Genomic DNA, 25,478 nt, shown 5'->3' with positions numbered 1-25,478 from the left:
TGTCTAACTATATTTTGTTCGATGTGAAACTGGCATAGAAGCCTGGTTACGTTTGGGAATACTTTAGAACACGCGTTAATTAGGGTAAGCTCCCTATCCGTGACTATCACACGCGGCATCATACATTCATGCAAGATTGACTTGATCCGCTCAAGCACCCACACGTAGTTACCCATTCGTTCTTTACAAATAACGGCATGTGCGATACAAAAAGACTTCCCAGTCGACGTCACACCCACAACCTGGACAAATGGCATGTTGTAGAGGTTTGTTTTGTAGGTCGCGTCGATCAACATCACGTGCGGGAATGCACGCCACATAGTGATTGAATAAGGATGAACAAAGAAAATCTCTGTTACGACATCTGTTTTGGGTTCCTGTCGGTGTCGTAAATGAATCGGTGGTCATGCAACAGGCTTTCCAGTGCCTGCATAGGAGTCTTTCCGTCCATTAGTGTCGCTCTAATTTTTTGTACCGCATTTTGCACGTCTTTCTGAACATGCAGGCTGTCAGGGAACTGCTTTCTTAGGGTTTGAAATATGATACGTGGCTCCATGTTTTGAGCAGTTAGCTGCTCCACTAGCTTGTATTCGGCTTCAGTAAATCTTCGCACAAAAGCGTGGCCCAACAGACTCGTCGTAGGTTCGTGGTTATGGTTCGCGTTGTCCACTTTTAACTCCCACGTGTCATTCGTCATGTCCCGGATGGCGAGTAATGAAAATGGGCAACCGATTTTTTTGCTACCAGCTTTCCTAACTGTTGCTTTACTACGGTGCTCACCACTACGGTAGCACACAAGCCATACCATCCCAGTAGTACCGCCAATATTTTTTGATCGGCGGGTAACAATTACGTAACCATACTCCTTTCCTTTTTCTTGTACCCAATTCTTCAAATCAGTTAGATACATGAAACGCTAAAAAAAGTTACGTTAATAATATTAAAAATAATAACAATAATAATAATTATAATTATAATATAATTGAAACTCATACTTCAGGGACTAATATGGTCATTATTGAAACTATTTTAACTGAATGGTTTAACTAGGTTAACTTTCATATAAAGATTTCTTCTTTAAACACTAACTCAGTTAGCATACTTAACTGAACAGTACAGGGACCATTTGTGTCAATTTTCGAAACTTCAGGGACCATTTGTGTCAATTTCCAAAACTTCAGGGACCATTTGTGTCAATTTTCAAAACTTCAGGGACCATTTGTGTCAATTTTCGAAACTTCAGGGACCCATTTGTGTCAATTTTCGAAACTTCAAGGACTATTTTTGTAAAATTTGAAACTTCAGGGACCAAAGTGTAAATATATAAAAAATCGGTAAAAAGGGGGTCTTCTTTAAAGAACCGGCCTCGTGACCTCTCGTTTAGAACCGCAACGCCTTAGCCAGTTTATCCTCCTACTAGGAGCCGTTAGAATATGAAACTTAATTCCTTATATACACTAGTTAGGATTAATATAATTATTAATTAAATTCAGAAAACAAAAAGGGTTTTAAACCCAAACGAACCGGACAAGGACGGGATTCGAACCCGCGCCTTCCCGCAAACAAAATAGCGCAGAAACCAACTAGGCTACCAGTTGGGATGTGTTAGAATATGAATTTTTATTATATTAAATTATTTAGATAAACTTATTTATTGTTATTTTAACCACTTTAATTCATTTTATTTATTTAAAATGATTCCAAGGCCATAATAATTATTTTAAATCAGTGATATTCAAGTTAAATAATTAAATTGAAATATAGTTTTTAGATAAACTTATTTATTGTTATTTTAACCACTTTAATTCATTTTATTTATTTAAAATGATTCCAAGGCCATAATAATTATTTTAAATCAGTGATATTCAAGTTAAATAATTAAATTGAAATATAGTTTTTAACAATAATAATAATAACAATAATAATAACAATAATAATAATAATAATAACAATTATAATTATAATTATAGTATTTTAACAATAATAACAATAATAATAATAATAATTATAATTATAATATTTTTAACAATAATAATAATAATAATTATAATTATAATATTTTTAACAATAATAATAATAATTATTTTAATGTGATACCTCATTTATTTGAAACGGATTGCCCGGGGTAGATGGTTCATAAAGTGATGTGTTACGGGACTCATAACCATATCCACCATGTTCTTCGTATCCACCGTAGCCTCCGTATCCACCGTATCCACCTTCACCCCCAGATCTATCGTATCCACTGTATCCACCTTCATCCCCGTATCCACTGTAACCAACTTCACCACATATCGATCGTATCCACTGTATCCACCTTCACCCCCGTATCCACTGTAACCACCTTCACCCCCGTATCCACCTTCACCACCGTATCCACGGTAACTTCCGTATCCACCTTCATCCCCGTATACCCCGTAACCCGGATACGATTGTTGCGTCGGGTAATATGGTTCATCAACAGGTGCATTCTCAGCATCGTATCCACTTTGTTGCACGTACGGAGATTCATACCCGTATCCGTAATCTGGAGACAGTTGATGCGCCGGGTAATTTGGTTCATCAACAGGTGGAGTGGGAGTCTTGTTCAAGTCTGGCAACTGTGTTTTTTGATCAACAGGGACTCCAGACACAACCTCCTCCTCCTCATTGGCAGCATTTGCTCCCCATGTGTCGTTAGAATAGCGATTACCGAAATAATTATCGTTCCAAAATGATGACATTTTAACAAGATTGAACAAAAAACAGAACAAATGATTTTGGTTTAGTGTGTAAATTGTTTACTGAAGAAGAAGATGAAAAAGAAAGCAGAGGAGTTGAACTCGAATTGTGAACAGATATGAATGGATGGATAAATAGACTTTCATGTGACACTTCAATAGGGAGCGTATTGCTCTCTACTCCCCGTATTACTTTATTCACGTTCCTGGACAACATCGTATCGGTGTCAAATCAGTCTGACATACGCTGCGTATTGACCACTACGCAACATATAGGGTTACCTCTATACGCTACGTATTGATCAATACGCACCCTATGTCAGACTGATTTGACATGGTACTAGGTTTGACTGTCTGGTCATGTACCTACCCCTTACATACGCTGCGTATAGGCCTCTACGCAGCGTATTGAGGTAACCCTATACGCTGCGTATTGACCAATACGCAACGTATGTAAACCCTAAGTGTGCAGATAGCCTGCCATGGTGTGCAAATAGTGAGAGCCTTTAGTAAAGATATAAATCATTTTTATAACCACAAGTCACGAATACGTGATATATATATATATATATATATATATATATATATATATATATATATATATATTTTCACTTAGACCGAAGGGTATGGGCTCCGTCCCCGGTCCGTCGCCGCCGTCCCGGATCGTCCCACACCGCTCCTCCCGCCCCGTCGCGTCGGTGGCGTCCTCTCCTGGACGCTGGAGACGAGCCAAAATGTGGTGGGGCCCTTCAATTGTGCCGTTGATATAACGGCTACTTTTAAAAAAAAATTCATTTAATTTAAAACCTATATAAATACCCACACATTTAACCATTTTTAAACAAAAATTCACCCACTTTCTCCAAACAACTCCCTTTACACACCATTTTATACAAAATATTCACCCACATTCTCACATAATCTTCTACAAAAAATACACAATGTCATCTTCCTCTTCATCGGGTTTGACGGATACCATGGAAGCCGTAAAATATTTTATAAACAAGGTGGTAGAGTCGACACAACTAATTCTGGAAGAAGAAGAAAACGAGGAGGTTTCGTCACAACCACGAAACAGGAACCCACACATCGAGCGAGACCGAGAAAGTTAGTTATATTTTTATTCATATATTTTTATTCTTATGTTTTTAGTTTTATATTTTTATTCCTATTTTTATAGCGTTGCATTATATTTTTATTTATGAGTTGTATATATTTTATTTATCTTGTAGGAGCTAACCAAAGATTAGTCGACGATTACTTTGCCGACGCACCGTTGTACTCGGAAGCTATTTTTAGATGCTGTTTCAGAATGAGTCGTCGACTTTTCTTACGTATAGCCGACGATTTAGCCGCTTATGACCCGTTTTTTACCTTGCGACCCGATGCTAGAGGCAAAATGGGCTTCACCACCTTACAGAAACGCACTGCGGCGATTCGTCAACTAGCTTATGGGATGGCAGCCGATGCTTGGGACGAATACTTAAAGATGTCCGAAAGAAGTGCTAGATAATGTTTATACAAGTTTTGCAAATTTGTGGTGAGGCTCTACAGCCAAAAATATTTGTAAAAACCAAATTATAATGACGTCCAAAATTTGTATCAACACCACCAAGCAAGGCACGGTTTTCCAGGCATGCTCGGGAGCATTGATTGCATGCTTTGGCCATGGCGGAATTGTCCTACCGCTTGGCAAGGAATGTATACGCGAGGCGATTAGGGACATCCAACAATAATTTTAGAAGCTGTTGCGTCTCAAGACCTATGGATTTGGCATGCTTTCTTTGGGATTCCTGGTTCGAATAACGACATCAACGTTCTACAAAATTCCAAGGTTTTTGACGATGTTATATAAACAACCCTCCTAAATTTTTCGACACCCTAAAAATTAATTAGAATATCCTTATATGTCCTAAAATACACTTATATATATATATATATATATATATATAGGATAGGAGTTGGCCAGAAAGTGCAAATTTCCTAAAAAGTGTAAACAGTCATAAAACACCATAATGTCAACCATAAAACACACCAAAAACCAACAAATAATATGATAATATGATGAAGATTAGTAAAACATCATGTATGTGGGTTTTGTGTTGTGTTTTAGATGTTAAGGCTCTTATTGTGGAATGACAAATATTATTGTGTTTTATGTTGTTTAGCATTGTGTGTTTTATATTCATAGTTCTACGATGGTGTGTTTGAAGTTTTTATGGACTATTAGAGTTTGAATATGGTGTTTTAGTAATATTCATTCTATTATTTGTGAGTTTTAGGTGTGTTTTATGCCTGAAATTATTGTGTTTTATGACTTTTTACACTTTTTAGGAAAAACACACTTTCCGTAGGATCCCTACTATATATATATATATATATATATATACACACACATGTTTGAAGATAACTAAACATAGGTAGGCATATAGATATGATAACAAATCTAACATAAAATTTAAAGTCATGTACTTCTTTACCTCCACAGATGTAGCAGCTCTCCCGGAACCTTTAACGTGACTCTAGACGCTCCTAAATACACCTCGAATACGAAAACGGGTCCCGAATACCTTTATTTTAATTAAAATTAATTAAAAACAATTTAATTAGTCTATCGCGGGCCGCGTAAGACCCCTCCTTGGTCTACGTGGGGCGCGAGCGAAGGGACATGAGGCGCAGCCCGGTGCTGCCACGTGTCATGCGATGTGTCGAAGCTAGGACCTGAGTCGGATCAGCTAGGGCCTACCCTAGCCACCCTCGCGGGCCGCGTAGCCCTTGGCAACCACCTACGCGGGGCGCGACGAAACCAGAATCAGGCCCTATAAATAGAGGCCAACGGCTGTTCAGTCTAAATCGCTCACACACTTTTCTCTCTCGAATTTTCTTATAGTATAAGCTATTCTCGGGCATAGTACCCCCCCCCCCCCCAAATAACGAAGTTCTGCCTCATTGTAAGTATCATAACCCCAGTTACGTATTAACATGACCACAAGTCGGGTTGACAGTACCGTGGGTGGTAATTAAAGTAGATGGAAACAAATTTAATTGCGCGACCGCCCTCAATACTGTACAATGGTTTTACTTAACTTGATTAAACTGAGATTCACTCACCAATATTTCCCATTAACAAAATGTTTTTAAACGCGTTTCAGGTAACAAAATATGAAAGCCAAATAGAAGCCAGCTGGACAGCACTGAAGGCTTGAAAAACTGGCTATAAAGTTACCTAAAATAAAGAGATGTTTTTATTAAATAAAATAGGGTTTATCCTTATGAAAATGTGTGTACCTAAAACTTGGGATTTTCCCACGTGTTTAATATTAAGAAGGTGTGGTATTTTACTCTGATAAAATATTTCCTAATTACGATCCTGATGTAAATTCCGCTGCCAAAATGATAAACATGGATACCACCGAAACTGGCTGCGGCCGCCCGTTCCCGGGTAGTTAGGGGACGGGGGTTGCGACAGAAGGTGGTATCATAGCTAAGCCACTGATTCAGCCACATAAGTGTTCTGCTGACACCAAAATTTATTTAATGTGTTAGGAAATTAATTACGGAAATACGTGCATAATTGTATTTTATTGTTGTGTGTTATTTGACTATTTGTTAGTTTATAGTATGAGCGACCAAGGGCCTTCCGATGCCTACCGTCAATTGTCCAACTCTCCTAGGAGCAAAGGCACCTCTTTACAGCCTGCCCTCTTAGGGTATTCAGCTGATAATGAAGATGGGATATTCGTGTTTAAGGCTCAGTTTGAAGAGTCATTCCCTCCTAAAAAGAGAGGATGGTTCAGTAGGGGAGCGCATGAACATCGGAAGAGAATGAAAAAGTTACAACAACAGCGTGCTGTAGCAGCCGCCAAGAGAGAAACAGATGCTCACACCCAGGATATGCTCAATAGAAGTTTAGCAAATTTCCATATCCTAGCAACCACAGTTGCCGACCCTTACCTGGAGCAACTCATAGCACCCCAAGCATTACCACTGTTTCCCACCCAGCCAATGGAAATTGAAAACAATCCAGAAAATCAAATCCCAATGCCTAATTTCAACCCAGATGAAATACCTAGAATACCAGCACCCAATCGCTTAGACCCAAACTACGACCCGTGGTTTGACGACCATAGGGATTACCAGCAACGCTACCCAATACCAGAAGAGGAACCCATGCCAAACCTAGCAGACTACCCAGATTTGGACCCTCTAGATCCCTACTATGATAACGATGAATACATCAGGGAAATTTTAGAGAATCCATATCCGTACCAGGAACCCATGCCCCAGTTCCCAAACCCAGTACCAGCACCTGCACCCCCAATGAGTGCAGAAAATGTGCAAGAACTCCATACCTTCGGTGAGGAGATTTTAGAAAGTAGCGAGAGGATGAGGCAGGTCGGAGAACGACTCGTCTGGAAGTATGATGAGCGTAATATGGAGTTCTGGATGAACCCATATCAGTAATGGTGGTGGTAGTAATAATAATAATAAAATAATAATATATAATATGTGTGTATGTTTGAAAAAAAATCTAGACGATAGCTATAGATGCCTACTAGTATTGTAATTTTAAATTCCAGTTTCAGTTTGTATTAGATGCATACTATATATAAGAAAGAGTAAGTCGCAATGTTCGACGATTTTGATCAATATGCGTGTTGTGTGATTGATTAAATATTAACTTGTGATATTAATATGTGGCAAATGTTTAAAATTCAGATGGACAACGAAGTGAACCAGGAAAACCAGAATAATGAAAACCAGAATAACAACGATAACCCGAACAATGATAATAATGGAAACCAAGTGGATAACGGTGCCATTCAACACATAGTGGCACAAGGGATTATAGACACAATGCCATATATTATCAAAACAGTAAAGGAAGCAGATAATAAAAGTAATATTGGCAGTAAGTGACCAACTGAACCAGAACATAGCGTAAACAATGGACCCATACTTCAAGTGCCCATTCCCAAAAGAAGAAGAACCATGTCTTATGGCTGTTCTTATAAAGAATTCTGGTCTTCTAAACCAATGGAATTCTCGGGCAATGAAGGGGCCGTTGCAGCTCTACGCTGGATAGAAAAGACTGAGGCTGTCTTAAAAATAAGCAAATGTACGGAAGAGGATAAGATAATGTTTGCTTCCAATCTGTTTAAGAACTTAGCCTTAGAATGGTGGAACACTATCCTCCAGTCTAGGGGAAGTGACAGGGTTTACAATATGGAATGGGAAGAATTTAAGAGCATGGTAGAAAGGAAATTCTGCCCTCCCAATGAAAAAGAACAGATAGCAAATAAGTTCTTAAACCTTAGAATGACTGGAGTGGATAGTAAGGGGTACACTACGTTATTCTTTGAATATGCTAGAATAGTACCGACCCTTGCATCACCAGAACCAGTATTAGTCTCCCGTTACATCTAGGGATTAATTAGTGAGATTAGGCATGTAGTCAAGACAGCTAGACCTCAAACTATAGAAGAAGCTGTAGAACTAGCAAACACCCTGACAGATGAGTTAGTGCGTACACGAGAAGAGGACCAGAGGAGAAACCTAGCTCAACGGCTTACCCAAGAATTTCGTTATGGAAATTCCAACCATGGAAAAAATATAGGTTCTACTTCTGCACCTTAATGCAAAGCCTGCAAGAAGAAGCATTTAGGAAAATGCTCTACCTACTGCAATTTCTGCAAGATACCAGGACACAAGGAAGAAGATTGTAGGAAGAAACCAAATAATGGAATGTGTTTCAACTGTGGAGAAAAAGGTCACATCAATCCGAACTGTTCGAAACTAGTTCCAGCCATGAACAACAAGACTACTAAGAATGCTAGGGCATTTATTCTGACTACGGAAGAAGCAAAGATGATTCCAGACGTGATAGCCGGTACGTTTTTAGTTAATGATGTTTTCGCTAAAGTATTATTTGACTCTAGTGCAAACCAAAGTTTTATTAATACTTCATTTTGCAAACTTCTCAATCAACCATTAACTAAACTCCCACAAGAATGTCTAGTAGAAACAACAAATGGAGAAACCATTAAGATTTCAGAAATCTTGCAAGGAGCAAGAATAGAATTTTTAAATCAAAAGTTTATTGCAAACCTTTATCCAATGAATCTGGCAGGATTTGATGTTGTATTAGGAATGGATTGGTGATGTGCACAAAATGCAACATATAAATTACATCAATTGTGACATAAAACTAACCCTTTTTTAGTACTAATGTTGGAAAAAGTATGTTTTTGTCTTCCTTTTATATTTTCAGGATTAAATGAGCTCAAATAAACAAAAGAAGCAAAAAGGTAGCTAAATCTAACACAAATACAAGAAAAGGAACAAACGTGGCATGCCCGACCCCCCGACAGCATCTTCCCAAGCAAAACAAGAGAACAGAAGGCTGAACACGCCTCGTGCTCAGTGAGCACGGGGGCGTGCCCAAGTGTTAGCAGAAAAGACAAAGTTGTAGAAGCTTCCATCGCCCACCACGGGGCCGTGCTCAGCGGACACGGGGCCGTGGTCAACTATAAGATTCACGGAATCCAGGCAAATCTTGATAGTACAGATATGCTTCTGCACACGGGGTCGTGCTCAGCGGACACGGGGGCGTGGTCAACTAATGCAGACAAAGTGCAATTAATGAAGAAAGAGAGGAGGATGGACACGGGGCCATGCCCAACGGACACGGGGCCGTGCCCGAGCTTCTGTTCAGCCTATAAATAGGAGTGCTTGGTTCACTTGCAACTCATCCCTTGGCACACCACCTCTCTCACACTTCACCCACCACCCACCACCATCACAACACCATCATCCACCACCATCATCCATTGTCCATCATAGAGTGTGTGAGTCGTCTCGGGATCCAAGATTGATAGTAAGAGTTCTTGACAATCAAAGGCCATGTTTGCCTAAGTCTCTTACATCACTTGGTGAAGACAAGTGTTTAGTGTAATATTTTTTCTTAATCTTTTCGCACTTTTTATTTGGTTATGTATTAATGACTTTAACAACTAGTTTCTTATGTTGAAGGTGATTCTTCCTTATCGTTTGTCCGTGGTGTCTTGGCATTATTTTACTATCTATATAAAATAAAAAGATTTTCACCATTCATATCTCCACGGTCTATAGGGAGATATGTTGGCTACCTGGTCGGGGGATAAGGGAACGGTTTGGTAAGAGTCTTGCCATTGTTCAGTGTATAGATCCTGCAAAGGACTTGGGTCAAATTTAATAGGACCTCCTTCAATACCCACCGGTATTGGATGGCGGGGGTCCAAACTCTTTGACCCCCTCATAAGTTAAACTACTATTAAAACTTTAACCCGGCTACTTAGGACTGTATCCCTGCTGACTCAGACTACTTAGCCGAGGGTAACGTCACCTTCAAAAGAGGGGCCTACCACATTATGCATTAATAACTTAATTAATTATCTTTCAATAATCCGACCCTTTAGGATTGTATCCTTGCTGACTCAAACTACTGGGTTGAGGGTAACGTCGCCTTCAAAAGAGGGGCCTACTACAATAACTAAGATAATCTTTTAAATGTGCAAAAGTGCGGAAATAATCAAAGGTTACACTACACACGAGTCGGATCCAAGTGATTCATCTTGTCTATCTGTTTTTACTTTTATTTTAATTTTCAGCATTTTAGTTAGTTTTATTTTTCTAGTTTAAAACCTTTTTCTAACTTTTTGATTTGATTAGACGTTGAGGATAAACCGGTACTAAAAGCTCTTGTGTCCTTGGACGACCTCGGTATCTTACCAACACTATACTACGTCCACGATGGGTGCACTTGCCCGTATGTGTGTTTAGTGTTAGTAAATATCGTGTTTTATAAATTTAAAACTTGGCTAAAAAGTGTAAAAAAGGGCTTAAAATATACACCTAACATATATAACACTTCGCACGCATCAAGTTTTTGGTGCCGCTGCCGGGGACACAAGGATTTTAAGAATGTTAGGAATCAACGGCCTAATCGTTTTTTTTCTGAATTTTTCTTTCATTTTTCTTTCATTTTTAGGATTTTCGTAATTTTTCAGTTTCTGCAGAGCTCAGCACGGGCCGTGCCTGGTCGGACACGGGCCGTGTTCAGCATTGTCACTAGCAGTTTTTATTTTCCGAGTTACAGAGAGCTGAGCACGGGGCCGTGTCGGTGCAGGACGGGGCCGTGTCCAACTCCCTAGTAACAGGGATCCGGGAAACAATCATTGTATCTCCGACCACGGGCCGTGTTCACCTGAGCACGGGGCCGTGGTGAATCTTCTGACCGACATTCCTTTATATTTTTATTGCAGGACTTGGAACTCAGGCGCCACATTAGCATTCTCCACATAGCGTATGAGCTCCAGTTCCAACAGAGACATAAAAGAACCCCTAGACGAACCAGAACTCTTTCTACGCAAACGACTCAAAGCTAAAAATCAAGAGAAAGTCTCGGGGGACCTACTTCCAATGGCGGACCAACGTACTCTCATGGATTACCTACGTCCCACCGTAGGTAATCTAGGCGCCGCTATCAATGCACCGAATGTCGAAGCCAATAACTTCGAGCTTCGGCCACATTTGATACAAATGCTTCAAAACTCCGCAACCTTCCATGGGCTTGCGGATGAGGATCCCCATCTACATATTACTAGTTTCTTAGAAATATGTGATACCTTTCGGATCAATGGAGCATCCAACGACGCCATCCGCCTTCGAATGTTTCCATTTTCACTAAAAGACCGAGCTAAGGCTTGGCTCAACGCCCTCCCAGTTGGCTCAGTAAACACCTGGGATGAACTGGCCCAAAAGTTTCTATATAAGTATTTCCCTCCTGCTAAAACGGCTAAATTAATGACTGAAATTAATACATATTCACAAGAGGATGGGGAATCCTTATATGAAACTTGGGAAAGGTTCAAGGAGCTACTATGAAAGTGTCTTCATCACGATCTTGTAGTATGGCAACAAGTATCCACATTCTACAATGGGTTGTTACCACAAACAAGACAGACACTTGACTCTAGCTCTGAGGGACTTTTAGGTAATCGCCGCCCAAATGAAATATATAATAAAATTGAGGAAATTGCTCAAACCAATTTTCAGTGGCACACCCCCCGAGGCAATAAATCTATTTGCCCCGGGCGCCCATAAGGTTGATGAAAGCACTTCTTTACAAGCCCAAATTGAGGCCCTTTCTTCAAAAATCAAAAAACTAGAAATGACAAAAACCGCCTCGGTTATGGCTTGTGAAGGGTGTGGTGGGCCACATGAAAACTGGAGTTGTATGAAAGAGTTAGATGATCAAACAGAGTCGGTAAACTACATTGATAATAGACCTAGGCCGTTGGGTCCTCCAACGGGTACCTACAACCAAGGATGGCGTAATCACCCTAACCTTGGCTGGAGAGAACTCGGAAATAGTAGTAACCAACAAAACTTAAACCAACGAACAAACTTTCAACAACTAAGAAACGAGTCACAAAATTTCTCTCAACAACAAGGTGGACGAGAAAGGCTTGAAGATACTGTATCTCGCCTCATCTCCGATACCGAAAAGAAAAACTCGGATCGATTTCAACAATTGGAATCGAATTTTAGAAATCAACAAGCTAGTATACAAAACATTGAAAAACAAATAAATCAATTAGCTCAAAATTTCTCCGAGAGACCACAAGGTGCGTTACCAAGTAATACCGAAACCAACCCAAAAGCACAAGTCCATCTCATAACATTGAGAAACCGTACCGTGGGTTCCGAAGAAGTTCCACCACCGCCAACTGAGGAAAACACAACCCCGCCCCAACAAGAGAAGGCTTCTCCACCAAATCAAGAGCCTACTAAGGCTCCTCAAGTTCCATACCCTGGTCGGTTAATTCGTCAAAAGACCGATGAGCAGTTTGCAAAGTTCAAAGATTTATTAAAACAATTGCATGTTAATGTTCCATTTATCAAAGTCCTAACTCAAATGCCTAAATATTCAAAATTGATGAGGGACTTCCTCACTCATAAAAGGAAAATTGAATCATTGCAATTAGTTAACTTAGGCGAAGAATGCTCCACCTTACTACTCAACAAACTCCCGCAAAAGAAGATTGATCCTGGAAGCTTCACAGTTCCTTGCTCAATTGGGGAATCCCCCATTCGCAATGCACTAGCCGATCTTGGGGCTAGCATAAACCTCATGCCAGCTTCAATGTTCAAACGACTCGGCCTAGGAAAAACGAGCCCTACAAAGATGAGCATACAACTTGCCGACCGATCCGTCAAATATCCACAAGGTGTCACTGAAAATCTATTGGTCAAAGTCGAAAATTTCGTATTCCCGGCCGACTTTGTCATACTAGACATGGAAGAAGACGCTGAAGTCCCTCTCATCCTAGGGAGGCCATTTCTAGCCACAACACAAGCAGTGGTAGACATGAATGACGGAACACTAACATTGAAGTTTAGGGAAGAAGAAGTAAAGTTTGGGGTTGGAAAAAGAGTAGAAGACGAAGATCCGGTACACTACATGAAGGTCATCGACTCAGGCTTGGATGATGCTCTCCGATGGTGCATGGGATGCAAAACATCCCGCTTGGGTAACATATGACCAGGTTTTGGGTCTAGCCAAGGACCCTTATAAATGTGGCGCACCACGGAGGCATTTCGCGGAACTATCCTTAGTTTAGATTAAGTTTTATGTTTTCTAGTTTAATTTTAATTTTCAGGAATAAAATACACTCAGGATGGTGAAGGATAATAAGGGAAACTTGCACCAACGCTCCATGCACGAAAACAGGGCCATCCGACAAATTTTCTTCGTTACAGCAAGTTCAGCACGGGTCGTGTCTGCCCGACACGGCCCCGTGCTGCACAATCTGCAGAAAATGCCCAGTTCAGGTAACTGGACACGGGTTGTGTTCACTGAACACGCCCCCGTGTCCAGGCTTCTGTTTCTTTTTAACACTTCTGTTACTGGCACTTGAACACGGGGCCGTGCCCGGTTACCACAGGGTCGTGTCCAGAGTACTTTCTCTTCTACCCATTCCATTTGGGAGTGTAAAGCCACATTATAAAGAGTTTTGCTTGAGAACAAGCAAAGATTCAAGTGTGGGGGTATTTGATGTGCACAAAATGCAACATATAAATTACATCAATTGTCGCATAAAACTAACCCTTTTTTAGTACTAATGTTGGAAAAAGTATGTTTTTGTCTTCCTTTTGCATTTTCAGGATTAAATGAGCTCAAATAAAAAAAAGAAGCATAAAGGCAGCTAAATCTAACACAAATACAAGAAAAGGAACAAACGTGGCATGCCCGACCCCCCGACAGTATCTTCCCAAGCAAAACAAAAGAACAGAAGGCTGAACACGCCCTGTGCTCAGTGAGCATGGGGGCGTGCCCAAGTGTCAGCAGAAAAGACAAAGTTGTAGAAGCTTCCATCGCCCACCACGAGGCCGTGCTCAGCGGACACGGGGCCGTGGTCAACTATAAGATTCGCGGAATCCAGGCAAATCTTGATAGTATAGATATGCTTCTTCACATGGGGTCGTGCTCAGAGGACATGGGGGCGTGGTCAACTAATGCAGACAAAATGCAATTAATGAAGAAAGAGAGGAGGATGGACATGGGGCCGTGCCCGAGCTTCTGTTCAGCCTATAGATAGGAGTGCTTGGTTCACTTGCAACTCATCCCTTGGCACACCACCACTCTCACACTTCACCCACCACCCACCACCATCACAACACCATCATCTACCACCATCATCCATTGTCCATCATGGAGTGTGTGAGTCGTCTCGGGATCCAAGATTGATAGTAAGAGTTCTTGACAATCAAAGGCCATGTTTACCTAAGTCTCTTACATCACTTGGTGAAGACAAGTGTTTAGTGTAATACTTTTTATTTTTAATCTTTTCGCACTTTTTATTTGGTTATGTATTAATGACTTTGATAACTAGTTTCTTATGTTGAAGGTGATTCTTCCTTATCGTTTGTCCGTGGTGTCTTGGCATTATTTTACTGTCTATATAAAATAAAAGATTTTCACCATTCATATCTCCACGGTCTATATGGAGATATGTTGGCTGCCTGGTCTTGGGTTAAGGGAACGGTTTGGTTAGAGTCTTGCCATTGTTCAGTGTATAGATCTTGCAAAGGACCTGGGTTAAATTTAGTAGGACCTCCTTCGATACCCACCGGTATTGGATGGCGGGGGTCCAAACTCTTTGACCCCCTCATAAGTTAAACTACTATTAAAACTTTAACCCGACTACTTAGGACTGTATCCCTGCTGGCTCAGACTAGTTCGCCGAGGGTAACGTCACCTTCAAAAGAGGGCCTACTACATTATGCATTAATAACTTAATTAATTATCTTTCAATAATCCGACCCTTTAGGATTGTATCCTTGCTGACTCAAACTACTGGGTTGATGGTAACGTCGCCTTCAAAAGAGGGGCCTGCTACAATAACTAAGATAATCTCTTAAAATGTGCAAAAGTGCGGAAATAATCAAAGGTTACACTACACACGAGTCGGATCCAAGTGATTCATCTTGTCTATCTGTTTTTACTTTTATTTTAATTTTCAGCATTTTAGTTAGTTTTATTTTTCTAGTTTAAAACCTTTTTCTTACTTTTTTATTTGATTAGACGTTGAGGATAAACCGGTACTAAAAGCTCTTGTGTCCTTGGACGACCTCAGTATCTTATCAACACTATACTACGTCCATGATGGGTGCACTTGCCCATATGTGTGTTTAGTGTTAGTAAATATCGTGTTTTATAAATTTAAAACTTGGCGAAAAAGTGTAAAAGGGGCTTAAAATATACACCTAATATATATAACACTTCGCACGCATCAATTGGTTAATAGCCAATAAAGACGGTATTTTATGTGATCAAAAGTCGATCCAAGTAAATTCACCAAGGGGTGAAAAAATCACAATTAAAGGAGATAAGCCATCTAGGTCCACGAAATTCATCTCTGTGATGAAAACATCAAGTTATATAAGAAAAGGAACATTAGTGTATTTGATTTCTATAATCACTAACACTAAAGGAAAAGAACTAAAAGATATTACAGTAGTATCTCAGTTTTCAGATGTATTTCCAGAAGAATTACCAGGACTACTGCCAGACAGGGAAGTTGAATTCAGGATGCATCTGCTATCAGGGATAGCACCAATTTCCAAAGCACCTTACCGTTTGGCACCCGCAGAAATGCAGGAACGGAAGAAACAGTTAGACAAATTGTTGGAGAAAGGATTCATACAACCAAGTTCATCACCATGGGGAGCACCGATCTTATTCGTTAAGAAGAAAGACGGATCAATGCGTATGTGCATTGATTACCGTGAATTGAACAAAGTCACGATTAAGAATCGGTATCCATTACCAAGGATCGATGATTTGTTCGATCAATTGCAAGGAGCTCGATTTTTCTCTAAAATCGATCTACGCTCAGGATATCATCAATTAAAGGTACAGGAAGAGGACATTCCGAAGACTGCATTTAGAACAAGGTATGGCCATTATGAATTCACTGTCATGCCATTTGGTTTAACCAATGCCCTAGCTGCATTTATGGACATGATGAACCGAATATCTAAGCCATATTTGGATAAATTCATAATTGTCTTTATAGACGATATTCTCATTTACTCTAAGATTAAAGAGGAACATGCAAATCATTTGCACGCACTTCTAAGTTTATTGAGAAAAGAAAAGCTTTATGCAAAATTTTCAAAGTGCGAATTTTGGTTAGAACAGGTACAGTTTCTTGGACACTTAGTTAATCATGAAGGAATTCTTGTGGATCCCACCAAGATCGAGGCGATTACTAAATGGAAAACCCCTGAGTCACCAACCGAGGTTAGAAGTTTCTTAGGATTGGCCGGTTATTATAGAAGATTTATTCGAGATTTTTCTAGGACAGCCATTCCCTTAACTAAGCTAACCTGTAAATCTGTTAAGTTTGAATGGGGATCAAAACAAGAAGAAGCCTTTATAATTCTTAAGCTAAGACTAACCAATGCACCCATACTAGCGTTACCAGAAGGAACTGAAGACTTTGTAGTCTATTGTGACACTTCCAAGTTAGGTTATGGATGTGTATTGATGCAACGTCAAAACGTTATAGCCTATGCATCTAGACAACTTAAGAATCATGAAGAGAATTATTCAACCCATGATTTAGAATTAGGAGCAATAATTTTTGCCCTTAAAATTTGGAGACATTACCTTTACGGTAGTAAGTTTACCATTTTCACCGACCATAAGAGTTTAAGGTATGTTTTTGGGCAAAAGGAATTGAATATGAGACAAAGACGCTGGATGGAGATACTTAGTGATTATGATTGTAATATCTTGTATCATGCAGGAAAGGCCAATGTAGTGGCTGATGCTTTAAGTCGAAAGTATCATGAAAAGCCAAAAAGAGTGCGTTCTCTTAAATTAAATCTGCAGGTAGATTTAAATGAACAGATTAGAAAAGCACAAGAATCAGTAATCAAGGATGATACTGAAAAGTTAAAAGGAATGATTAAGGAATTAGAACAAGGAATAGATGGAATTTGGAGATTCCATAAGAAAAGAATGTGGATACCCAAATTAGGAAACCTACGCCACCTTATATTAGAAGAAGCTCATAAGTCTAAGTATACGATGCATCCTGGAAGTGATAAGATGTATCAGGATTTAAGAAAAAATTTTTGGTGGATAGGAATGAAAAAGGATATAGCAGCCTATGTATCCAAATGTTTAACCTGTTCCCAAGTCAAAGCCGAACATCAGAAACCCTCAGGTTTATTGCAACAGTTAGAAATGCCAGTGTGGAAATGGGAATTGATAACAATGGATTTTGTTACCAAATTACCCAAGACAAGGAAAGGTAATGATACAATCTGGGTGATTGTAGACAGGCTAACTAAGTCAGCTCATTTTCTACCAATGAAGGAAACTTTCAGTATGGAACAATTGGCTAACCTGTATGTAAATGAAATAGTTTCATTACATGGAATTCCTTTATCAATTGTTTCTGATAGAGATAGTCGTTTTACCTCTCATTTTTGGAAAATTTTCCAAAAAGCAATGGGAACCAAGTTGAATCTAAGCACAGCTTATCATCCTTAAACGGACGGGCAAAGCGAAAGGACAATTCAGACAATGAAGGACATGCTTAGAGCTTGTGTAATTGATTTCAGAGGTAATTGGGACGATCATCTGCCACTGATAGAATTTTCTTACAATAACAGTTATCACACAAGTATCAATGCTGCACCATTTGAAGCACTTTATGGACGAAAGTGCCGAACCCCAGTCTGTTGGGCAGAAATTAGAGAAAAGCAACTATCCGGACCCGAGATAGTACAAGAAACAACCGACAAAATCATTTAAGTCAAGGAACGGCTGAAAGCAGCACGTGACCGACAAAAGAGTTATGCTGATAACAGACGAAAGCCATTGGAATTTCAGGTAGGAGACAAAGTGTTATTGAAAGTATCTCCTTGGAAAGGAGTGTTAAGATTCATCAAAAGAGGAAAGCTAAGCCCCATGTATGTTGGACCTTTTGAGATTATTAAAAGAATAAGACCTGTATCCTATCAGCTACAACTGCCAGAGGAAATGGCAGGAATACATGATGTATTTCATGTATCTAATCTCAAGAAATGCTTAGCTGATGAATCACTGGTAGTACCTCTTAAGGAGATAGAGGTAAATGAACAGCTTAAATTTGTAGAGAGGCTTCTACAGATCGAAGACAGGAAAGTCAAGAATCTCAAACACAAGAGATTAGTTCTGGTTAAAGTGAAATGGGATTCCAAAAGAGGACCAGAATACACTTGGGAGCTTGAATCAGAAATGCAAAGGAAATACCCACACCTATTCTAGTAGACCTCGAGGACGAGTTCTAAAACAAGGTGGGGAGGATATAACAACCCTCCTAAATTTTTCGACACCCTAAAAATAATTAGAATATCCCTATATGTCCTAAAATACACTTATATATATACATGTTTGAAGATAACTAAACATAGGTAGGCATATAGATATGACAACAAATCTAACATAAAATTTAAAGTCATGTACTTCTTTACCTCCACAGATGTAGCAGCTCTCCCGGAACCTTTAACGTGACTCTAGACGCTCCTAAATACACCCCGAATACGAAAACGGGTCCCGAATACCTTTATTTTTATTAAAATTAATTAAAAACAATTTTATTAGTCTGTCGCGGGCCGCGTAAGACCCCTCCTTGGTCTACGCGGGGCGCGAGCGAAGGGACATGAGGCACAGCCGGTGCTGCCATGTGTCATGCAATGTGTCGAAGCTAGGACCTGAGTCGGATCAGCTAGGGCCTACCCTAGCCACCCTCGCAGGCCGCGTAGCCCTTGACTACCACCTATGCGGGGCGTGACAAAACCAGAATCAGGCCCTATAAATAGAGGCCATCGGCTGTTCTGTCGAAATTGCTCACACACTTTTCTCTCTCGAATTTTCTTATAGTATAAGCTATTCTCAGGCCTAGTACCCCCCCTAAATAACGAAGTTCTGCCTTGTTGTAAGTATCATAACCCCGGTTACGTATTAGATACGCTGCCCGATTGATCCAGGGTTCCGTAACGGCTGTCATGGCTCTGCCCGACATAGTCGTTGGAATGCCGTCTCGGGGAGGGTATTACTAATGTAAATATTGAGTTATTATACTAACGCGTGTGCATTTGTGTAAATTATAGATAATCACCATGGAAACCTTAAAGAAAACCCTAAGACAGCAATGCGAGTAATCTCCTTTTTGCAAACTGTTTTTACAAAACCTCATATGATTAATATTATATTAAACAGTGATTGAGTATTTGTATTCTACAATTATCATCGGTATGTTGGGGTTTTGTATGCAAAATTTGTTACTACATTGTGAGTAGTAACATGACCACAAGTCGGGTTGACAGTACCGTGGGTGGTAATTAAAGTAGATGGAAACAAATGTAATTGCGCGACCGCCCTCAACAGTGTACAATGATTTTACTTAACTTGATTAAACTGAGATTCACTCACCAGTATTTCCCACTGACAAAATGTTTTTAAACGCGTTTCAGGTAACAAAATGTGAAAGCCAAATAGAAGCCAGCTGGACAGCACTGAAGGCTTGGAAAAGTGGTTATAAAGTTACCTAAAATAAAGAGATGTTTTTATTAAATAAAATAGGGTTTATCCCTATGAAAATGTGTGTACCTAAAACTTGGGATTTTCCCACGTGTTTAATATTATGGAAGTATGGTATTTTACTCTGATAAAATATTTCCTAACTACGATCTGATGTAAATTCCGCTGCCAAAATGATAAACATGGATACCACCGAAACTGGCCGCGGCCGCCCGTTCCCGGGTAGTTAGGGGACGGGGGTTGCGACATTATAAAATGGGAGCGGTCCTGATACGAGGTTTACGGTTTCGGGAGTGGAGTACAGACGCGGGTATTATCTTGCCGATGGAATATGCCCACAGTACTCTACAATTGTTAAAACGGTTAGGCATCCTCCAGATGAAAAAAGAAAGAAATTTGCCAAGTTTCAAGAAGCGGCTAGAAAAGATATTGAACGTTGTTTAAGGGTTCTCCAACAAAGATGGCATATTATTGAAAACCCAATACGCGCTTTTACACCCCAAAAGTTGCGATACTGTTTGTATGCTTGTATTCTGCTGCATACCATCATCCTCGAAGATGAAGGACATGCAATTTATGAGTATGAAGAGAATACGGTGGAGCAGAATAAATAGGTTCTCGTTACATAACGATTTCACACATGCCAATCTTCAATCGGACTTGATCAATCACATTTGGAATCTCGGAGAAAACAACGAGTAGTTTTTTTATTTATTTGTAACTTTAGGTTTTTTTTAATGTAACTTTTGGTTTTTTTTAATGTAGCTTTAGGATTTTTTTAGTGTAACTTTAGGTTTTTATTTAAATATAAGTTTTTTTATTTTTATTTACTTTGTTTTAGTTAAATTAAAAAAACTAATAATAAAAAATGGGGGAGGACCATCCACCACACCCTTGGGTAGTCCCCAAGGGGATGGTCCTCCACCTTTACTTAGTTGGCGCCTACATGGCGGATGGTCCCTTTGGGGACTGTCCTCACCATACCTCATGGTCTTAGCGTCCGGTTATACCTTATCACATCCCACATAACTACACGTGCGTTTTTGTACGAACATTTGTGTATGTTGCAGTTAACCGATAATAAATATTATATGTGAATATTGTCATGTGTTTCTTTCTGGTCGTGTATCTTCACGTTCTGTTCGTGTATGATACTGGCAATAACTAATAACACAAGGGTTCATTTTACTATAAATTTAGGTTTATAAGAAAATGTGTAGTAATTCATTCTCGAATTGTTTGATGGAAGTTAATAAATAAACAAACATGATGAAGTGGGTACTCGAAAATCCCATTTAGCAAAACAAAGACTAGTAGTAATCACAAATAACTAAAAAAGAATAATAAACAAAAACCGGAAATAAGAAGCTCGAGGCTCCCGACAGGAAGCTGATACGCCAATAGCTGGTGACAGGGAGCTAAAGTTACTGTACAGCATTGGAACTTGAACTCAGCATGTCAAAGTGATTAGATTTCTCCATAAAACACATAAAGATGATGTCGAAACACACAACCTGAATTTTACCCAAAGAGGTCAGGCTAAATCTGCAAGCAACGTCAAGGGAGGATAAGTTTACCAAGACAAGAAGGTATGAGCTGGCATAAGGTTCCCTTGTGCAGAGCAATCTGTCTATAAAAGGGGAAACTTGTTCAACCTGAAGTAAGTTCACTTTTCTCATTCTCACTCTAAGCTCTTATCCTACCATTTCGCTAAGACTTTTAAGAATCACCAACTGATTCTCACACCGGAGTCCAAACGTGGGAGGCCATCTCTCGCGTTAAGGCTAACAGTGTTCTTTGATTGCACATTCCGACCAGTGAGCTATCTTTGGGAGTTGATCCTGGACCTTCCCCCTGCCATACTCTTTTTGCTTTAACAAGTGGCGCCGATCGTGGGGTTGCTCTACTTAGAACAGTATTTCCGGTAGTCCAGCCCTGTTCCTAAGTTATCACCTCTTTTATGGCCGGAAAGGATCATCATCCGAAGGAAGTTTCGAGCAGTTCCTTGCCTCCGGCTACTCCCAGAGTAGGCAGCTGCTCCATCAAAAGGGATGGACTTCAGGTCGCACCAGCAACACAAGATGCACAACAGTTTCAAACACTGTAAGTCCCGATAAGGATCTTTCAATGATATCAACCACAAATCTTGTATTTGTGCGGAAACCAAACACAAACGAATATAAATCAGAAAGATTCTCTTGCATACACCAAAGTGATGTTGGATACAAGAGTGTTTATGGTTTCGGTTGGCTCTTAGACTTCACAATTGCTGATTAACCCTAAACAAAACAAAGGGTTTTACATATATACTACCAAACTTGGGCCTAAAGCCCCTAACATGGTATAGCCGAAACCTCCCAAGACCCACACAGTATCGACCCAACTATAAGTTAATTGATTACATCACAAGCTCAAACAAGTTAACTAACTAACCCATTATGCATAAACCTTCAGGTTCCAACAATCTCCCCTTAGGTTTATAGCATAAGGGAACTTCGATCTTCAACCGCTTCCGCTGCCGCCAGTAGTATCTCTCAAGCCAGTAAATCCTTGTTTCTTGATGTGTAACGCACCAGCAACAACTCCATTCCACTCTTTAGCAATCATTTCATACTTCTCAATAGATCGAATCTGATGCTGTGCTAGCACTTCAAGTTCTTACAAACTTACTGTCAACAGATCAACTTGATCTGCCATTCTATATTGCACGTCACCATCACACACCATCAAAGCTTGCCCCACAGACTCATCATATACCCAGAACTTCAGCTTCCTGAGACCACCTTCTGGGATTTTCTTCACTAACGGAATTGATTTCTCTTTGTTTGTAGGAGGCCAGATCACGGTCTTCATTCGCCTATTAGTTCTCGGATCACGAACTCCAAGAGTAGGTTTAAGATAGGATTCTGCAGTCTTCATGGAAGGAAACCCTCTTTCAACCTCTCTCTTAAGTCTTTCAAAGAACATATATCCTTTTCCATTTGGCTTATCATCTCTGTAAGGAGCATTCACAAGCATGGATAAATCGACCTTGGTTAGAGACTGAAATTGACCTGGTTGATAGGGACCAATCTTCCGTTTAATCCACAACATCTTTCTATCATGATCGTATCCCCAACTCACTATACCAGACTTATTTCCAACCTTGTCATACAAACTCGAACCAACATCCAGCAGATGATGAGTAGCTTCAACAGTAGGATCTGCAGGGTTCAAGTTTTTATTCTTAAGCACAACCAGTTCCCTTTTCTTTTTAAGTCTCGCTGCTTTCTCTTTATCAGTAGGAGTGTTGAAGTACAAATTCATAGCAGCTTCACGTTCAGCATCATCTTTGGCAAACGCTCTAGCTCTATCTTCAGCTGCCTTTTCATATTTCTCCAAATCAGTTGGATCAGCAAATTCCTGCCCAAACTTCTTTTCCAACTTGCCACGAATATCATAAACAATGGAGAATAACAAACCCACATCTCCTTGCAATTGATCAATTTGCTGATTCTTTTGAACGATAGTCTCTTCCAGTTGAACAATCTTCGCAATAGACTAAAAACACTTCAAAAATGTGTTTTTCTAAAACGCAATGGCCAGAAAACACATAAAATTGTCTTATTTCTAAAATGCAATGGCCTAAAAACAGAAAAGAAAGTGTTCTCTATAAAACGCAATGGCCAGAAAACACTTAAAAATGTGTTTTACCTAAAACGCAATGACTAAAAACACTTCAAAAACTGTCTGAACCAAGAAGTAGGAGATCAAAAACTGTCTACGAAAATGAGGCAATTTCCAGAAAATTAAATTTTCTGATGCAGTTTCATTAAAGCAATTTAATCAAAGCTCGACCCCAGCCAGGGGCTCTGCCCCTTGGACCCTGCTCCTAGGGGCGCTGCCCCCGGACCCCGTCAAGATCGTAAAACGCAATGACTCAATTCAAAAACCCAGATCGTAAAAATGCAATTAAATAATTTCTTACATGGATCGAAGCCGATTTCTTCAACGATTGACGAAATTTGAATGATAAAAACACTTATCAGCGAGCGATCGAAACAAACTGATCGAGTGATTCACTTCAAAATCACAGGAAAAAAATGAGATATTGTATGAAGTTAAACTGGGTTTCTTCAAAAAAGTTGAAGAACACGTTGATCGGGTGTTTGAATCATTGATTGGTGACGAAAATCGCACTATATTGTAGTGATTATTGAGATAGAAAGTGAAGAAAAGGTTGAAGATAGTGGGTTTTGAAGTTACTGGGGAGAAGAAGGAAGAAGATTAGATACGATTGACTAACATACCATTCCTCTTTATTTTAAATTTTGCCACATGTCATAATCCTATTGATTCCTATCCTTCCTAGCCAAAATAAACTTCCTATTTGATCATCACCCATTGGGGTTAATCTACTTTTTATTTTTTTGATTTAATTGGAAATTTTGTGTGTCAAACTTTAGGTGGTGTAAAATTGATGAATTTTGTACTTAATGTTTCAAAATCTTACACGCTTTGTCCTTTAGTCCTAACCCAGTTAATTTTAACTATTAAGTGAAGGGCAAATTGGTCTTTTACCCATTTATTCTATAAAACCATTTTCATGATTAAAACAAAATATATCTCATTAAACACCCACTGTTTGTATCTATTATCTCCCTCTATAGGGCAAACCCTACCCTCACTACCACATACCGCCACTAGCACCACCACCACAACAATCGGTTAACACTTCATCGAAGCGTCGTCCTTCACCACCGTCACACCCATCACAACCTCTCTATCACCATCGTTAGACCACCGCAAACCAACCCCAGCATTGTCACACCCGTCACAACCTCACCATCACCATTGTTACTGGCCTTCGTGATTTGAATCAGAGATCTATAAAGATTTGGGCATCTGGGGTAAATTAGGGTTATGGATTGAAGAAGTAGGGATTTGAAGGGATGTGAGATAGTGACTGCTTCTCAAAACCATGGCTTTACCTCACGTTGATGAACCAGACTTGCTATCGGTAGAGGTGATGAATTTTACTCACCAGCCAATGTCTCTCGCTTTGCTTCTGATGGTTAAAATTTTGTTGAATTGGATGCCGCTCTCATAAAAAAATGATGACGAATCTGAGTCACTACTAAAATCTCTTGATCTTCAAGAGATGCTTCTGTTGGTTTTAAGTTTAATGATCTACATCTTGCTAAGATCAATGATTCTACATGTGTTTTCCGGTTCTACAGCAAATGTAGAGAATGACGTTGTAGAGAATGACAGGTGGAGCTCCAAAATCTCCCACTCAACTGCTATCATCAAACAAGACACAATTAACTGAAGATTTTGAAACATTAAGTACAAAACTCGTCAGTTTTAAAGGCAAAGGACACCACCAAGATAAAAGACAAAACTTGTAATTTACTCTCATTTTTTTATTGATCTTGTTGTTAGGGGACGGGGTACGTACGGCTATGCCCCTCCCGGGTTTAAATCAGAGCCGGAACATCGTCGTCACCCATGCATGTTAGGCGGACGGGTTCGGCTTGCCTAAGGGTGAACATAAATAGATCTGGACCGAAAATAACTGAGGACCAACATGAAAAGATACCCAAATCAGACTGAACCGAATCTGGTGGGTATGA

The 25,478-nt window shown here is 39.7% G+C and overlaps 2 protein-coding genes and 1 non-coding gene across 3 annotated transcripts; 1 reads left to right on the top strand and 2 right to left on the bottom strand.

Annotated features, from left to right (window-relative positions):
• Window positions 1-355: 355 nt before the first annotated feature.
• On the bottom strand, window positions 356-808 carry LOC118492084. The gene has a single exon (XM_035989861.1). It carries the CDS (start codon window positions 806-808, stop codon window positions 356-358), a length of 453 nt encoding a protein of 150 aa, XP_035845754.1.
• A 2,853-nt stretch (window positions 809-3,661) lies between these two features.
• LOC118492083 lies at window positions 3,662-4,233 on the top strand. Its single transcript, XM_035989860.1, has 2 exons — window positions 3,662-3,827; window positions 3,953-4,233. Exons 1-2 carry the CDS (start codon window positions 3,662-3,664, stop codon window positions 4,231-4,233), a joined length of 447 nt encoding a protein of 148 aa, XP_035845753.1.
• A 7,325-nt stretch (window positions 4,234-11,558) lies between these two features.
• LOC118492641 lies at window positions 11,559-11,665 on the bottom strand. Its single transcript, XR_004894645.1, has one exon. It is a non-coding gene; the product is annotated as a small nucleolar RNA R71 (small nucleolar RNA).
• Between the last annotated feature and the right edge of the window lie 13,813 nt (window positions 11,666-25,478).

The sequence above is a fragment of the Helianthus annuus genome, chromosome 5 (genome assembly GCF_002127325.2).
Source record: "Helianthus annuus cultivar XRQ/B chromosome 5, HanXRQr2.0-SUNRISE, whole genome shotgun sequence".
Classification (NCBI taxonomy): Eukaryota; Viridiplantae; Streptophyta; class Magnoliopsida; order Asterales; family Asteraceae; genus Helianthus; species Helianthus annuus.
This window is presented reverse-complemented; position numbering and strand designations above follow the sequence as displayed.

Coding starts and splice junctions, on each gene's coding strand:
- LOC118492084 (XM_035989861.1), bottom strand. CDS start 808: ATGGTATGGCTTGTGTGCTACCGTAGTGGTGAGCACCGTAGTAAAGCA.
- LOC118492083 (XM_035989860.1), top strand. CDS start 3,662: ATGTCATCTTCCTCTTCATCGGGTTTGACGGATACCATGGAAGCCGTA. Junction 3,828..3,952: donor CATCGAGCGAGACCGAGAAA/GTTAGTTATATT, acceptor TTTATCTTGTAG/GAGCTAACCAAAGATTAGTC.